The sequence below is a fragment of the Ranitomeya imitator genome, chromosome 1 (assembly GCF_032444005.1).
Source record: "Ranitomeya imitator isolate aRanImi1 chromosome 1, aRanImi1.pri, whole genome shotgun sequence".
NCBI classification, from domain to species: Eukaryota; Metazoa; Chordata; class Amphibia; order Anura; family Dendrobatidae; genus Ranitomeya; species Ranitomeya imitator.
The window spans coordinates 843,502,670-843,521,938 of NC_091282.1; the positions used below are offsets into that span (position 1 = coordinate 843,502,670).

The following is a 19,269-nucleotide window of genomic DNA, read 5'->3' on the forward strand; positions in this document are numbered from 1 at the left end:
AATCAAAGTCGTTTGGGCTAATATTGTTGTACAGGCAAAAAGCCAAATTTCCTAATAAAAATCATTTGGGCGAATATTGTTGTGCTGGAACCAGGCCACATTTCCTAATCTTTTAGGCTAATGCTGTGTTGCAGGCACTAGGCCAGATTTCCTAATCAAAATTGTTTGGAATAATGTTGTGTAGGCACCAGGCCACATATCCTAATTAAAAGCATTTGGGCTAATATTGTTGTGTAGGCACCAGGCCACATTTCATAATCAACATCATTTGTGGTAATTCTGTGGTCCAGCCACCAGTCCACATTTAAGCATATACCGTATTTTTTGGACTATAAGATGCTCTTTTTCCTAAAACAATTTGGAAGGAAAATGGGGGGGTGTCTTATAGTGCGAACACAGGCTTACCGGGGGGTTGTTGCAGTGGTGTAGCAGCGGAACCGGTGGCGGTGGGCGGTGTGGATTGCACCTGAGCAGGGTCCCTTCAACAGGATGCCAGCGGCCGAAATGTGGCGATAGCACGGCGAGCAGAGCCGAGTGCATCATTGGTTTCCTTGTGGCCATCTTCCTGAAGCCGTGGGCTGCCGAAAGCTTCAGGAAAATGGCTGACGGAGGTCGCACGTACGCAGTCTGAAATCTCGGGGGCACTTGGCGTCAGGAAATTGGCCGCCGAGATCTCAATCTGCGCACGCGTGGCCTCCAGCAGCCATTTTCCTGAAAGCTCCATTTTCCCCAAGACAGCAGTGAGGCACACAGTGTGCATCGGAGCTCTAGACTTCCAACCTCCGGCACGTCAATGCCAAAACATTAACTACGGCAGCAGTAGTGTGAGAAGCAATTCTGTGAGTCCTTTGACACTTTTTTAGACCAGCTCGTACAACAGAGTCCAAGTCTGACACGTGGTGAACGACTGGAGAGGATGATACAGGAATATCTAGAACTTAAAGGGAACCTGTCACCCCGTTTTTTGAGATTGAGCTATAAATACTGTTAAATAGGGCCTGCGCTGTGCGTTACTATAGTGTATGTAGTGTACCCCGATTCCCCATGTATGCTGAGAAATACATTACCAAAGTCGCCGTTTTCGCCTGTCAATCAGGCTGGTCTGGTCAGGTGGGCGTGTTCACAGCGCTCTTTTCTTCCCCAGCTTTCCGTTGGTGGCGTAGTGGTGTGCGCATGTCCAGAGTTCCGACTTCCCTGCGCCCACGTGAAGACACAGCGCGCGATCTGCGCTGTAATCCCTTGCATCGGTGGGGGCGGCCATCTTCCTGGGGCCGCGCGTGCGCAGATGGAGTGCTCTGCTGCATGGGGCTTCAGGAAAATGGCCGCGGGATGCCGCGCGTGCGCAGTAGAGATCGCGGCGGCCATTTTCCCAAAGCCGAGTTTGCATCCACCTGACCAGACCAGCCTGATTGACAGGCGAAAACGGCGACTTTGGTAATGTATTTCTCAGCATACATGGGGAATCAGGGTACACTACATACACTATAGTAACGCACAGCGCAGGCCCTATTTAACAGTATTTATAGCTCAATCTCAAAAAACGGGGTGACAGGTTCCCTTTAATATCAATACCACCAGAGAGTGTTTGGACCCTTTCACATTTTGGTCTTCAAAAATAGATGAGTGGACTGAGCATATCTCTCACGCCTTACAGGTTTTATCATGCCCAGCAGCCAGCATTCTCTCAGAACGTGTCTTCAGCGCTGATGGTGGTGTTCTGACGAATAAGCGCAGTCTGCTGTCCCCTGAAAGTGTAGGCCGCCTAACTTTTATCAAGATGAACAAGTCATGGATCTTCAAGGACTTTTGGATCCCAATCGCAGACTGTACAGACTAGGCGTTGTTTTAATTTTTAGTGTGGTGCATTGATCTGGCTTAATTGTAGTCTGTGATATCTTTAGTGGGACTTCTGTGCCTGTTGTTGCTGCAGATGTTAACACTAATTTGTGGAAATGTGAACAGTCCTGGTTGGGTCTCCATCTGCTGGGTGGGCTGTCGTGGAAGATGTGTCGGTCCCTATTATACTGTTTCTACTCTCGTGAAATTGATGCCACTTTGTTGGTGTCTGCCACTAATTTTTGGAAATGTATACACTCCTGGTTGGGTCTACATCTGCTGGATTGGCTGTAGTGGAAGAGATGTTGCTCCCCACTATCCTATTTCTACTGTGGTGAAATTGATGCCACTTTGTTGGTATCTGCCACTATTTTTTTGCAAATGTGTTCACTCCTGGTTGGGTCTACATCTGCTGGGTTGGCTGTAGTGAAAGACATGTCACTCCCCATTATACTATTTCTACTGTGGTGAAATTGATGCCACTTTGGTGGTGTCTGCTACTGATTTTTGGAAATGTGTAGACTCCTGGTTGGATCTCCTTCATTTGTGCTGCCTGTAGCCATAGACCGCCGAGACTGGTAGGCATCCACTTTCTTTGAGTTAACTACCCGTGTTACAATCTTTACTTTTTTTCTGACAATAGTAGTCTACGAAACTGATATTTGTGCCACCTGAGTGTGGCTGAGTATCAGGTTGAGCTGTTGAATGTGGTATCAGGGCTCACAGCACAGCAGGCCTACATCGATCCTTCACCCACCTTGTCTTAATTTGAAGTTCAATTCAAAGCTGTAAATGCTAGCCCAGACCCTGATACCTCATGCATGACTGATTGCTGCCGTGCCATTCTAAAATTTGTACTGTGGGCGTATTGAGGTCACTTTCCTGGTGTCTGCCCCTAATATGATATATTTTGGCAATTTGGCAATGATGTGCTTGGGATTGTTTGAAGGTGTTGTGTATGCATTAGTTTTTGCCTCCCTTTGACTCCAAAGATGTTCGGCCATGTTCGGCGAATATTACAAAATCGAGTATCGTAATCCGAACATTGAAATATTTGCTCATCTCTATTTTTAGGTCTCCATCTCCTGGTGTGTAGTGGTCTAGCTCTCTAACCCTAAGTGTTTAGTAGTTTAGTTGTCAAACCCCTGTTGTCTAGTACTTTAGTTCTACATCCTCTGGTGGGTAGTTCTCCATCCCCAAGAGCATTGCAAGCTTTGGGGTATCAAAGACTTGTGAAGCAGACCCTTCCTCTCTTGTCCCCCTAGCCGCCAGAGTCACCCAGTGTCAGTCACCGAGATGAAACACCCCTGCTATGCTTGCTCGTCCAGGTGTCAGTGGTGAAATGCACCCTGGCAGACATAGATTTTTTTAAAGGAATGGGTGATGTTGTCTGTGAAATGCTGGTGTAGCGCAAGCACATCTTTCTTAGAGCAGTTATGGCAACTGGGAAAACTGGTACCGGGGGACTGTGACAGCCATCAGCTTTTGGAAAGCGTCTATATACACAAGGTGAAAAGGCAGCATTTCCATGGCCAACATATTGGAGATGGTGAAGTTCAACCTCTTAGCTTTGCCTAACAACTAACGCATGTTGATCGTGCACGTGCCGGTTCATGCGTGTAGTAGTCAAATTATTATATTTTTTTCCTCTACTGAGTCTTTTTTTTAACAAAGTTGGCAGATAACGTGAGTTGGGTAATCCTTTTCGGTCTCAAAAATGGTCAAGGCTAGGCAACCCTTTATGCCGATAAGAACTGCAAACCCATGACCGCTACTGGCCACAGCCAAAGTTGTGGCTGAGGAGGCAGTGGGTGTCTTGGTTGCGTCACTCCGTGTCTGCAAGCTGCAATGTAACCTCCTCATCCACCTCCTCTGCTGAGCTACTCAGCTGTGTGCCACTGGGTTCACACCAAGTGGGATCTTCAACCTCATCATCATCCTCTCAGTTCTCCCACACCTCGCCGAGAGTCACCCTTATTCTCTTCCTGCATTGACCCTACGGTACAGTCTGCGTGCTCCTCAGGTATCTGAATTTCATGAGGATCACCTCCTCCCCTGGGGGTTAGCATCTGGTGACGAGGGTCTGGATTCTTCTAGGACCCTACTTCGTCTGGCTCGTATCCAACAGAAACAAATTTGGGGCATCGGTACAGATGCTTTCCTCCTCCTCCTGAGTGTGTGAATCTTTGGAGCAGACCTATGATGACCATGGAATAGAATGTGTTAACAGCTCTGCAGACTCGCCCATCTGTGTTTCCCCACAGTCAGTTGGGCGGTTGGAGAGTTGTGACACCGGAGGAAACAAGGGTAATTGGGGTGCTACCTTTGAGGACTTTACTGTGTGTGATGTTATGGTGGAGGAAAAGGAGAGGCCACTTGATGCAGTGCTCGCCATCTATTAGAGCACATGCTATTTCTGGCTGTCATCTACAAGGCATAGATGAGGGCATTCCGCAAGTTTGCAGCCTCGGGGTAACCCTGGACTCTGATCTCTGCTTCAAAACACATATCCATGCCCTTTCCACTTTCTGTCAACTACAACACAAAAATATTTCCCGGACCCAGACATTCCTTAATCAAGAAACTGCAAGATCCTCAACCTCCTGCTTTGTGTCCTACCTTTTAACAGCCTTGACTAGGCTTGAGTGAAACGGATAGGACAAATTCAAAAGTCGCCGACTTTTGGCAAAGTCGGGTTTCATGAAACCCGACCCGATCCTAGTGTGGGATCGGCCATGCGGTCGGCGATCTTCGCGCCAAAGTCGCGTTTCGTATGACGAGTTTGGTGCCATGTTTTCAGCCAATGAAGGAGCGTGGGCAGAGTGATGACATAGGTCTTAGGGGCGTGCACGCCTATCGCCATCTTCTTGCTTCTGCGCTGTAGCGATTTGCAAACACCAGCTTTTCTGTTGAGAGAGAGAGAGAGAGATTTCCCATTGACTTTGCATTGGGTTTTGTGTTTCGGTCGATCCCCGACTTTTCGCGATAATCGGCCGATTTCACTCGACTCGACTTTTGAGATAGTCGGGTTTCGCGAAACCCGACTCGACCCTAAAAAAGTAAAAGTCGCTCAACCCTACTTATGACCATGCGATATTTCAGTTTTTCTTTTATTAAATTTGCAAAAATGTCAACATTTCTGTTTTCTTCAGTCAAGATGGGAGGCAGAGTGTACATTAATGTGAAAAAAATTAACTTTTTTGAATTTACCAAATGGCTGCAATGAAACAAAGAGTGAAAAATGTAAAGGGGACTGAATACTTTCCTAACCCAATGTATATGGTCATACTGTGCTCTGTACATAATATAATAATAATTTTTATTTATATAGCGCCAACATATTCCGCAGCGCTTTACAAATTATAGAGGGGACTTGCACAGACAATAGACATTACAGCATAACAGGACATCAACACTACGGTGTGCTTTCCCATACACTATCTCCCCACAGTCGCTATGTATGGCGTTGGTCACACTGTGCTCTGTACACGGACACTACTGTGTGCTTTCCCATACACTATCTCCCCACAGTCGCTATGTATGGCGTTGGTCACACTGTGCTCTGTACACGGACACTACTGTGTGCTTTCCCATACACTGTTTCCCCACAGTGTGCATGTACGGCGTTGTGTACACTGTGACCGGCCACATCCGCCTGTGCCTCACACAGCGGCACACTCACTCAGCTCTGTACGGAGCCTCCGGCACTGACAGTGTTATCACAGAGGCCGCCCACCCGTGACGTCACGGTTCCAGCTTCCTGCCGTTGTACGCTGACCGGCGGGCTTCCCACTACAGCGGGGCTTTGGTGAGGGCTTGGGGGCTGCACATGGACCGGACCGCACAGTCTCCCGTGCACAAGTAACGGCCGCAGCGGAATGGCGGCTGCATTGGTTACTTGTACTAATAAGAGCCTTTTGTAAGGAGCGGAGGGAAACACTGGGACTCCCAGCAGCGGGTCTGCTCCTCAGCGTGGTGTAGCGGGACTGGCGCTGGCACAAGTGTTGGCATGTGGCCTTGTGCGGTGCTGAGTAGTGGCCCATTGTGTGCCATCTGATGGGCAGGGCATCCCCACACCCTCCGGCTGGCATCACCCTCTCGGGGTGCCCTGTGTGGCTGAGGCTGGACCTAATAGGTGCCGGGAAATTCTGCGCTGGGGAGAATGGAGTGCCAGCCCTGAGTGCCCACCAAGATTGGCCCACCCAGTAGTAAAGGATGTCGGATCCCAGTTACTGGACAGCGTTCCATGGCTGCAAAGGCCACCTGGCGAAAGGGGCATTGCTGCAGCGCTCCAAGAGGTGAGATGTGCAGGGTGGGGTGCATTGGCCGTGGGGTGGGGGTGCAATGGCTGCGGGGTGGGGGTGCATTGGCCGTGGGGTGGGGGTGCAATGGCTGCAGGGTGGGGTGCATTGGCCGTGGGGTGGGGGTGCAATGGCTGCAGGGTGGGGGTGCAATGGCTGCAGGGTGGGGTGTATTGGCCGTGGGGTGGGGGTGCATTGGCCGTGGGGTAGGGGTGCGTTGGCCTTGGGGTGGGGGGTGCATTGGCCGCCGGGTGGGGGTGCACGGATGCCTTCTGCTACTTGGACACGTTTCTGTTTAGCGGGTCTTTGGTTAGAAGCTTATAATCCATGAGTCCCATATTTTAAGTGCTACGATGGGCTGCAGTCACTCCATATCCCATATGTCTGATCCTATCCGCACGGACTCACTGTTCTCAGTACAGGTGATATGGTGCCCGTTGTGTGATGGTAGGTACCCGGGCAGGCTGACTTGCTCCCCGCAGCACATATGTGCCTTATATGAACCAGGCATGCGCTGCGAGCAACCATGTATGAGATTGCCCATGTACTTGCCGCCATTTACGGCCACCCTGAACAAAATATTCTCCTTGTGCGCACTTGATTGATGCCCATCCAGGTAATGTGCTTTTTCAGCTAGGGCTACATGGGCATTTTAGCCACACAACATTCTGTAAGAGTTGTCCACTACTTAAGGCCAGGTTCACATTGCGTTAAAGCAGCCCGTTCAACGCGTAGCGTTGATGGGCTGAGTTAATGCTATAGCATACACGCCATCGCGTTATGCTATACCGCTAGCGCAGATGATTCACAGCCCGTGTCGAGGCGCCGTCACTGAATGACTGCACATCGCCAGCGCATGCCGATGCGCCCGATAATAGGGGTTAATAGCAGCGTTAACGGACTGCATTAACGCAATGTGAACCCAGCCTAACAGATCCCACAGTCCCCTACTACCTTGCTGGTCTCCTTGCTTCCCCTTCCATGAATCTCCATATGACCGGAGTAGGATCCATTTCTGGGGACACCGAGCAGTGATATGAGGATAGATGGGTGAGTATCATTTGTTCCTTTTTAGGCAAAACTGGACTTTTTTTTTTTTAGAAAAAGTAGTGGACAACCCCTTTAAGATCATAGTGTCACTATATTGCAATTATTGTGAATGTGGTAAGATTGCATCTTGACATTGAGCTGAAATCCATACTTGATTCAATGCAAGCACCTAATTAGTTGTGCTGTTATTGTGATCTTAAAGGGGAGTTTCTCCACTATGATATTGATGAGCTATCCTTTGAATAGATGATTATCATATTGGTCTAGGCCGGACACCTGTGAGCCAATGGGGGTGCCGGGTGTCTGATCCCTCCAAGCTGATATCCATGGCTTTCCAACGTTAAAGTTGTGATGCAGCTTAAAGGTGGGAAGCGGACTATACACGAGAGCGATTTCTGCCAACGCCACCATAAACATGCAGAGTCAGCTCAGCCAAGCATATTTCAATAGGGAGAATAGAATTCGCCAGACACCCGGCTCCACCTTCTATGCTGCGGGGCTGATGGTATCTGGAACCGTCCTGGGCGCTGTAATATACAGGCCTCTGATATAATGGTGCAACCCTACTAGACCACCCTTATCAGTGCTCTGTGTGAGAAAGAGAGGGCACCGATCACGCCAGCCCTGCCTGGGGATCTCTGCGACCTCACCAGGCACTTTAGGGGTATGTGCACACTCGGGGTTTTCAGGTTTTTTGTTTTTGTGGATATGCGCTCCAAAATCTGCTTCAAAAACTCTTGAAAAAACATAAGTAACATGTTTATGAGAAATCCACTTTGCCGTTCACATGATTATTTACTTTTTTTTTGTAAGCTTTATTTTTTCTCTGAAAGAGGTTTTGTGACGGGAAAAAAAAATATAAGCGCATATCATTTCTGTGAAGCAGATCCCAAAATAAATCTTTACAAACCAGACACTAATTCAATCAAGAGGCTGCAAAAAAAAAAATGTTCAAAAACCTTTTTGGGGAATTGTCCAGGAAAGAAAAATGGCTACAAAGCCTCTTTGATCGCTTCAAAAACTGTGTGAACATAGCCTAAATCATGTCCTCAACACATTTATAAAAAAAAAAAAAAGTCAACCCCTTTAGGCCCCCCCTGGTTTTACAACTCTGTTCTTGTGATTGGTTGGGGTTCTAGGTGGTGGTCCTGCCCTCGTCCTGGCGATAGGACGATAATCGTATGACTGGTTCTATAGATCGTTAATGGAACTGCACATGGGTCATTCCATGGTAGCTTACGATACGACACAATATAGTAACTTATGTTACAAAGATAATGGTAACTTACCTTACAATAAGTTCAATGGATAGTAACATATTGTAACGTAAGTTACTATACTGTGCGGTAAAATATTTAGAATTGAGAGTCCTCAGTGGTTGATACCTTTTAATGGCCAACTGAAAAGATGGTAACAAATTGCAAGCTTTCCAGACTACATACGTCTCTTCATCAGGCAAAGACTTCATTAGGTTTAGTCTTTGCCTGATGAAGAGACCTGAGTAGTCTCGAAAGCTTGCAATTTGTTACCATCTTTTCAGTTAGCCATTAAAAGGTATCAACCACTAAGGACTCTCAATTCTAAATGTTTTTCGATCCACTGGCTAACACCGTACCGAGATATTTATCTTTCCTGTATCATATACTGTGCGGTAAGGTAGGTTATCTATATTTCTTGTAATATAAACTGTTGCTTTTAACTTGAGAGGTTGAAATAATTTTTTTTTAAAGATGCTGGGACTATGGTGTTTTACTACAATAAAAATAGTGCTTCACCCCTGTTTACCAAAACAGAACATTTGGCAGACTCATGAAGGACAACTGCATTTGTTTTTTTGTGTAACGTAAGTTACCAAGTAATAACACTGTATTTTGTATTTAATTTTATTGTTGAAAAATCAAACTGTGTTGAAATCTATTGAGAATAGTGTAATGTACAGTATAGATTCACTCCTTTTTGTGCCTGCCTTCAAAGAACTTTCTGTAGCCAGTTTTTGGCTTGTGAATGTAGCGTAAGTTACCATGGAATGTTCCACATCACTTTTGCAATCGGGAACGTTACTTAGCACTGCATCGTTCCAGTGGCCAGAAAGGGCTACCATTTGTAAGATAGGCCATTAATATGAGAGCGATGAGGGTCTGGCACCCCCAATGATCAGCTGATGTCCGTGCTGGCAGCAGATAGATGTAAGCAATGTATGCAGCTCCGAACATTGCAGGCTATCTCCTATGTTCCACTATGTTCACTGCTTCCATCCAGAGCAGATGACTGATCGACATGGGTGCCATCGACCTATGCTATGGACAAGTCATCAATATGTTACTAGTCCCGGACAGCCCCTTTAATGCTCCAAAATTGTTTGGTGGTAAAACTCCCATACCATTTGCGGAATAATTAGATGTGTTCTCACTTACGGTAGTTTTCCGTTTGCTCAGAGTACAATGATCTAATGTTCCGACACCATTAACAAGTTATATAAACTAAATAATAAAACTGTTCAAAGGTTGGCCAAGAGTAGTGAAAAGTCACCAGAAAGCGTGAGATGTATTAGAATTATAAAATAAATGATGCTGACCTGCTAAGCTGCCTGCCAGGCTTTATCTGTCATGCAGTGGTGATATTTTGTTTGGCTGCAGCAGTCACCTAAGTGTAATCGGTGCCTTTGGCTGTGATGGTGGCATGGTCAGCAGATGTCACTAAATGGGTACAAGGGTTTTTTCGTAGCAGTAAAGTCTGCATTTACATGTGCATCATCTGAGTGTCACTGCCTAAATCCCACAGCCTAAAAGGCCAGCCTGGGACTTGTGGTACAGCGATGTGTGAACATGGCCATGTACTGAGCGCTGGCTGTTCTCCATGTTCGGAGTCTGTCCTGCAGCTAGGTGGTCCCGGAAAGTGCCTGGTGCATTGTTCTGCATGGGATTTTCTGGAAATTGACGTGACGTCATCAGCAGGCGTGACCCAGCCCCCACAGACAGCGGTCACTCATCAAGAGTGACCGGGCTGTGGGCGGTGCTGGAGTCTGCGGGCGGGGCAGACTGCTGGCTGTGTGGCCGATGCTGTGATCTGCGTGCGGGGCAGACTGCTGGCTGTGTGGCCGATGCTGTGATCTGCGTGCGGGGGTGTGTCTGCTGCCGGTGCTGGGGGGTGTGCGGGTGGGGGGTCTGCGGGGCTGTGCGGTGGGTCTGCTTTGGGCGGGGGGGTCATTGGTGTGTGTCTGTGCAGGCATCGTCCGATGGGACTACAAGTCCTATCGGGCTATGCCTGCTACAGTGACAGTTAGTGCCACATTAGCCAATAATGGGACAGTAGTAGTCCCATCATCCAGCTAATGTGTTGAATGTAAAGTAAAAAACCACATACACACACATACAGTACATACAACATATAGACATACAATAGACATAGAACATACTTACAACATACATTACACACATACAACATACATATGGACATACATACAATATACATTACACACATACAGTACATAGACATACAACATACATTACACATACAGTATATACATACAACATACATTACACATACAGTATATACATACAACATACATTACACATATAGTATATACATACAACATACATTACACATACAGTATATACATACAACATACATTACACATACAGTATATACATACAACATACATTACACATACAGTATATACATACAACATACATTACACATATAGTATATACATACAACATACATTACACACATACAGTACATACATATAGACACAACATACATATAGACATACAACATACTTACAACATACATTACACACATACAGTTCATACAACATACATGTAGACATACATACAACATACATTACACACATACAGTACATAGACATACATACATTACACATACAGTATATACATACAACATACATTACACACATACAGTACATGGACATACAACATACATACAACATACATTACACATACAGTATATACATACAACATACATTACACACATACAAACATACAACATACATTACACATACAACATACTGTACTTACAACATACATTACACACATACAGTACATACAACATACATACAACATTACACACATACAGTACATACAACATACATACACCATTCATTACACATACATTACACACATACAGTACATATAACATATAGACATACAACATACATTACACACACAGTACATAGGGTACGTTCAGACTAGCGTTGTGCTAGTGTGCGTCGGCGCCACGTCGGGCGACGCAGCGGCGATGCACGCATCATGCGCCCCTATGTTTAACATGGGGGACGCATGCGTTTTTGCTTGTTGCGTTTTGCGACAAATGCGTCTTTTTTGCCGCAAGCGTCGGACCAAGAAAACGCAACAAGTTGCATTTTTCTTGCGTCCGATTTTCGGCAAAAAACGACGCATGCGTCGCAAAACGCAGCGTTTTTCGGTGCGTCGCGTCGCCGACGCAGCGGCGCACAACGCTAGTCTGAACGTAGCCTTACAACATACATTACACACATACAGTACATACAACATACATATAGACATACATACATTACACACATACAGTACATACAACATACATACAACATGCATTGCACACATACAGTACATACAACATACATATAGACATACATACAACATACATTACTCACATACAGTACATGGACATACAACATACATTACACATACGGTATATACATACAACATACATTACACACATACAAACATACAACATACATTACACATACAACATACTGTACTTACAACATACATTACACACATACAGTACATACAACATACATACAACATTACACACATACAGTACATACAACATATAGACATACAACATACATTACACACAGTACATACAACATACATTACACACAGTACATACAACATACATTACACACATACAGTACATACAAAATACATTACACACATACAGTACATACAAAATACATAGACATACAACATACATTACACACATACAGTACATACAACATTACACACATACAGTACATACAACATATAGACATACAACATTCACCATGCAACATGTGACATATGACATGCACCATACGACATACAACATGCGACGTGCACCATGTGACATATAACATGCAACATACAGTACATACAACATAGAGTACATACTCCCCATCACCTTATCACCTTGGTCCCCGAAGCCAGTCACTTTTAAAAAAAATATATTAAAATAATAAACAAACACTATACTCCCTGATCCGCAGAAATCCAATTAAAACGAGTGTCCCACGACGATCTCCCGTGGAGAGCAGCAGCATCAGCTGATGTGACCACTCTCCAGGGGCTCCTGGAATACAATGACAGAAGTTATCCTTCCGCACTGTATTCCTCCGCCCCTGTGAGAAATAGTCCCTAGTCTCACTTGTGGCACTGCTGTGTGGGAAAATTCTCACACAGCTTTGCCATATAGTGAGACCCTGAACTCAGGTAACCTCTTCAGTGATGCACTGCAGAAGCCATTGTCTCCTGTCAGTGTGTCCCTGAAGGCCTATAGAGTAGTGACATCACCCGATGTCACTGTTCTATAGGGGAGATCATCGTGGGACACTCGTTATTAATTGGACTGTCGGACAGGGAGTATACGGTTCATTTTAATTTTTTTGCAGGTGATTGAGTATGGTAAGTATGGTTAAATTAAGAATATTAAGTTTTTTCTGGCTGTTTTTATTTATTTTTTAACCCTTTCACTACTATAGGATTAATAATGGATAGGCGTCTTATTGACTCCTCTCCATTATTAACCGGGATTAATGTCACCTTACAATAGCAAGTTGACATTAACCCCTTATTACCCCATATCCCACCGCTACAGGGGAGTGGGAAGAGAGGGGCTAAGTGCCGGAATTGGCGCATATTACAGACAGGCTGGTATTTGTAGCCAGGAGGGGCCAATATCCATGGCCCCTCTCTAGGCTATGAATATCAGCCCGCAGCTGTCTGCGTAGCCTTTCTGGCTATAAAATATAGGGGGACCCCACGTCATTCCATAGTTACATAGTTATTAAGGTTGAAGGAAGACTATAAGTCCATCTAGTTCAACCCATAGCCTAACCTAACATGCCCTAACATGTTGATCCAGAGGAAGGCAAAAAAAACCCATGTGGCAAAGAGTAAGCTCCACATTGGGGAAAAAATTCCTTCCCGACTCCACATACGGCAATCAGACTAGTTCCCTGGATCAACGCCCTATCAAGGAATCTAGTGTATATACCCTGTAACATTATACTTTTCCAGAAAGGTATCCAGTCCCCTCTTAAATTTAAGTAATGAATCACTCACTACAACATCATACAGCAGAGAGTTCCATAGTCTCACTGCTCTTACAGTAAAGAATCCGCGTCTGTTATTATGCTTAAACCTTTTTTCCTCCAAACGCAGAGGATGCCCCCTTGTCCCTGTTTCAGGTCTATGATTAAAAAGATCATCAGAAAGGTCTTTGTACTGTCCCCTCATATATTTATACATTAGAATAAGAACACCCCTTATTCTTCGTTTTTCCAAACTAAATAGCCCCAAGTGTAATAACCTATCTTGGTATTGCAGACCCCCCAGTCCTCTAATAACCTTGGTCGCTCTTCTCTGCACCCGCTCCAGTTCAGCTATGTCTTTCTTATACATCGGAGACGGTTGAACTAGTGACTTGTATAGAGGTAAAATTATGTTCTCCTCATGAGCATCTATGCCTCTTTTAATGCATCCTGTTATTTTATTTGCCTTTGTAGCAGCTGCCTGACACTGGCCACTGAATATGAGTTTGTCATCCACCCATACACCCAGGTCTTTTTCATTGACGGTTTTGCCCAGAGTTTTAGAATTAAGCATTCCCCCTATTTTAATAGCCAATAAAGGTTACGCAGACAGCTGCGGGCTGATATTCATAGCCTCGGAGGGGCCATGGGTATTACCCCCTTCCTAGGCTATGAATATTGGCCCCCGGCCGTCGGCTTTTCCCCGCTGGCGCAGTAAATTGCGCGGGAGCCAACGCCATTTGTTTTTTTTTCATCTTTTTTTTTAACTGAAACATATTGTTCATTAACCCCCTTTCTGCCAGCTGACGGAATAGTACGTCAGCTGGCGGTATCCCCCGCTTTGAGGTGGGCTCCGACGGTGAGCCCACTTCAAAGCCGCAACATGTCAGCTGTTTTCAATAATAATAAAAAAAATTACATGATCGCTAAATGGCATAGCGAGAAAAAAATTCAAAAGCCAAAATTGTTTTTTTGGTCGCCACGACATTGCATTAAAATGCAATAATGGGCGATCAAATGAACGTATCTGCACTGAAATGGTATCATTAAAAACGCCAGCTCGGCACGCAAAAAATTAGCCCTCACCCAACCCGATATCTTAGAAAATATAGACGCTACGGGTATCAGAAAATAACCTAGACATGTTTGGTGTCTATGAACTCGTAATGACCTGGAGAATCATAATGGCTGGTCAGTTTTAGGCTGTGTGCAAACGTTGCAGATTTGGGTGCAGAATTTTCTGCACAAAATCTGCATCTCCTGGCAGAAAACGCAGGTGCGTTTTTAGCATGGTTTTGATGCAGTTTTTGCATGGTTTTGGTGCCGTTTTGATGCGTTTTTTATGCAGTTTTTGGTCCATTTTTTTGCGCGGTTTTGATGCAGTTTTTGGTGCGTTTTTTGGTGTATTTTTAAATGCGTTTTTGTATGCGTTTTTGAAAGCTACTGTAAATAAAGATGTATTTTTGAACAAAAAAAAGATTTGTAATGTCATTATTGTCCAACCTCCTCTTTTACATTTGTCCAACCCACGCTCCATTACACACACAGATAGCTAGATAGATAGATGATAGATGAGATGGATAGATAGATCTACATATAGCTAGATCTATAGATGCATACATCTATCTATTCATATATCTATAGATATATCTGGATAGATATATCTATTGATAGATGTATGTATAGTGTAGGGTGCGTGTCCACTTTCTGGATTACATCCGGATTAGCTGTAGATTGGATGCTGCGTACTTGTAGTCCCATCGGATGCGCACACACCCGTACACTCCCGCACACTCCCGCACACAGTCACTGCCCACACTCCACCCACACACTTCCCTCCTCCCGAATTGCAGCGTTTCTCGGACCCACATCCGTGGTTTTGCTGCGGATGTGCCCGACTCAATGCAAGTCTATGGGTGCGGAAACATTGCAGTTCCGCACAAAAGAAGTGACATGCTGCGGGAAAAAATAAAGTTGCGTTTTGGTGCGGCTTTTTCCGCAGCATGTGCACAACAAGTCTGCGGCTCCTATAGACTTATTGGTTGTGCACTACACCGCGGATTTGATGCAATTCCGTGTGGCAAAAAATGCTGCGTAAGGCTAGGTTCAGATTGCGTTAGGGCAATCCGTTTAGCGCTAAGCGCTAGCGGATTGCGCTAACGCAATGTCTTTTTAGGGGTCACGTTAAATGTCCCCGATAGCGCAGATCCCCGATCTGCGAGAGCGGGGAATGGACCTCGGGCGCGCCGCGGACGCTGCAAGCAGCGTCCGAGGCGCTCCACAAAAGAACGGCAAATCGCTAGCGCATGCCGAAAATGGCACGCTCTAGCAATGCGCTTTAACATTGCTGGCAATGGGAGCGCTAACGGACGCGTTGCACGGCGTTAATTTCGCCGTGCAACGCTGTCCGTTAGCGCTCACACTAAAACGAAATGAGAACCTAGCCTAGCTGCAATCAAATCCGCAACGTGTGCACACAGCCTAAGCATTTAGTGAACCCAACAAAAACCCCAAGTGTGGGATTTAACTTTTTTTTGCAATTTCATCGCACTTTGAATTTTTTTTCACATTTTCTGTTACACGACATGGTAAAACCAATGATGTCGTTTAAAAGTAGAACTTGTGCCGCAAAAGATAAGCCCTCACATGGCGATATTGACGGAAAAATTATGGCTCTGGAAAGGAGTGATAAACGAAAAAAGCTTCGGGGTGAAAGGGTTTAGAAACATGGATATGGACATAGAGATATAGATATATCTCTATCTGTCTATCTTTCTACCTACCTATATGTGTGTAATGGAGTGTGGGTTGGACAAATGTAAAAGAGGAGGTTGGACAGAAATTGACATCACAAATCTTTTTGAAGATAGAGGAGGGAGAGGTTTGGGTGTGTTTTGGAGTGGGTGTGCTAGGTTCGGGCTTAGGCTACTTTCACACTAGCGTCGTGTGACGGCCGTCGCTATGCGTTGTTTTGGAGAAAAACGCATCCTGCAAAGTTGCCTGCAGGATGCGTTTTTTTCTCCATAGACTTGCATTAGCAACGCATTGCCACACGTCGCATCCGTCGTGCGACGGATGCGTCGTGTTTTGGCAGACCGTTGGCACAAAAAAAGTTCCATGTAACTTTTTTTGTGCGACGTGTCCGCCATTTCCGACCGCGCATGCTCGGCCGGAACTCCTCACCGGACATTACAATGGGCTAGCGGATGCGTTGAAAAACTGCATCCGCTGCCCCCGTTGTTCATTTATTTCACAACGTACGTCGGACCGACGCTAGTGTGAAAGTAGCCTTAGTGGCCAGTACAATGCATGATGGAACTTGTAGTATTAGAGCACAATAAGTCAGGAGAAAGGAAGTTGTCGATTAACCCCATGAGAGCTGGATCCAGCACTGAAGATGTGCTGCTACAGCATGATAAAAGGTAATATTGCTAAAATAAACACATTGGATGTTTTCAGTGGCACATAATAGCAAGATTTATGAAAAAAAAAAAAAGTTATAGTGGACAACTTCTTTAGGCTGTGTGCACACGATGCAGATTTGGTGCAGAATTTTCTGCATAAAATCTGCACTAAATCTGCATCTCCTGGCGGAATCCGCAGGTGCGTTTTTTTTGTGCCTTTTTTGTGCACAAATCTGCACAAAAAACGCATAAAAAACGCACCTGCAGATTTCTATTATGGAGGGGTGCAGAAACGCTGCAGAACTGCACAAAAGAAGTGACATGCACTTCTTTGAAATCTGCAGCGTTTCTGCGCAGATTTTTCTGCACCATGAGCACAGCTTTTTTTTTTTTCACATTGATTTACATTGTACTGTTTATGTAATCACAGTGCAGTTCTGCAGAGTTTCTGCTGCAGCAAAATCTGCTGCAGTTCTGCACTAAATCTGCATCGTGTGCACATACCCTTAACATGAGCTTTAACATAGAGAATACACATCGTTTTCAAAGAAAATATTAGTCAAGACATCCGACATATGCTACTGTAAAAGCGGAACTATTTTGCTAGAGGAAAAAAAAAATTGTCTCCACCAAGATGGCGCTGGCATGGGCAACCCATCTTGGAGACAATTTGGAGATAGCTTATAGTTGCTACTGCGCAGGCGTCATCTTGGTGACAATTTTTTTTTCTTTCCTCTAGCAAAATGGTACAGTCAGGGCCTGCCTGCTGAAGGTGATTTTTTTTTTGTTTTTTTTTTGTTACATTTTTTTCTTAATACATATAATAATCAGTATGTAAACTAGGGGGCAGGTCAGTGAGGGATCAGTCAAATAAAAAAGGCAGCACTCTGTAGCGCCATAGCATGCAAATATGAAAATTGAATTGCATTACTGCACTTGAAATATGAAAAATTGAGAATGCTTAGCTCCATAAATTGGCCAATTCACCTGGAAGCCAGGTTAAGACGTTTCTCGTTTCCAGGACCTAGCAATGCCTTTCCTCCCTTAGAATAAAGTCTTCATCTGTATGGGAACATGAATCCTCTTAGACTAAAATCTATATCTCTGTGTTGGGGTAGTGGTGCTGGGGTTCAAAAGCACAAACTTTGACAGCGGCATTTAACATGCACGTGCAGGAAGCGCGTCATTAACCTCGCACATCAGTGCCTGTGTCACATTACCGGGGTCGCTGATGGGTTGGCATCACAACCCGGAGTCTGCAGAAGACACCTGTGGTTGTCATAGCCGGATAACGGTCGGCGCTCATAGCAAGTGAGCGTTTCTGCTCCACAGAGCCGGGTTGCAGCCCTGCTTTATGTAGCACAAGCGATTAGATGATCACAGCTTCTAGTCTCCCATGGAGACTATTGAGGCAAGGAAAACAAACAAAAACATGTTTTTAAAAATATAAAAAAATATATAATAGTTCAAATCACCCCCTTTTCTCCCCTTTCAAAATAAAAGCATAAAAAAAAATCAAATATACACATTTGGTATCGCCACGTTCAGAATCGCCCGATCTATCAATATATAAAAAGAATTAATCCAATCGGTAATCGGCGTAGTGAGAAAAAAATTGAAACACCAGAATTACGGTTTTTTTTTTGGTCGCTGCAAAATTGCAATAAAATGCAATAATGGGCGATCAAAAGACCATATATACACCAAAATGGTATAATTAAAAACGTCAGATTGGCGCACAATAATAAATAACCTAGACAACCTAGTCGTAATGACCTGGAGAATCATAATGGCAGGTCCGTTTTAGCATTTAGTGAACATGGTAAAAAAAAACAAAACCAAAAAACAATTATGGAATTGCAATTTCACCGCATTTGGAATTTTTTCCCATTTTCCAGTATGATATGAAAAACCAATGGTGTTGTTCACAAGTACAGCTCGTCCCGCAAAAAATCAAGCCCACACATGGCCATATTGACGGAAAAATAAAAAAAGTTATGGCTCTGGGAAGGAGGGGAGTGAAGAATGAAAACCCAAAAATGGAAATACCCCTGGTCCTTAAGGGGTTAAAGTGTAAAGGAGATATGGAAGCATCCTTGTAAATGCCCCCAGTTCTCATACCGCCACTTTACTTTATAGTGTAAGACAGTATACATATTTGGAATGAGATCCTGGAACTTCCATAAATAATTTGATTTAGGAAAAAATAATTCTGCATGTAACGCCAATTATTAGGATTCGGGAAGCCGTCTCTTTTAGGCACATAATTGTAGTTGCTCTTTTTAGTCTGTGTGTGGACGGCACACAAACCGCGCAATGACCAGTGTGCAGCAGCATGAGTGATGTTTCCATGCCTGGCAGCTCCTGTACCTGATCTATATGTAGG

General features: G+C 44.7%; 1 protein-coding gene across 10 annotated transcripts in view; it reads left to right on the forward strand.

Moving 5' to 3' along the window:
- Positions 1-19,269, forward strand: part of MAST3 (microtubule associated serine/threonine kinase 3) — a 342,522-nt gene that overhangs the window by 235,782 nt on the left and 87,471 nt on the right. The window contains exon 1 of one of the 10 annotated variants that reach the window (XM_069740943.1): positions 5,575-6,134. The exons of 8 other annotated variants lie outside the window; for them this stretch is intronic. In XM_069740943.1, coding sequence (XP_069597044.1) covers positions 6,052-6,134 — 83 coding nt within the window. In that variant the 5' untranslated portion in view covers positions 5,575-6,051. Of the gene's footprint in view, positions 1-5,574; positions 6,135-19,269 lie in introns of those variants that run through there. One more of the 10 variants, XM_069740951.1, reaches the window with a different exon arrangement.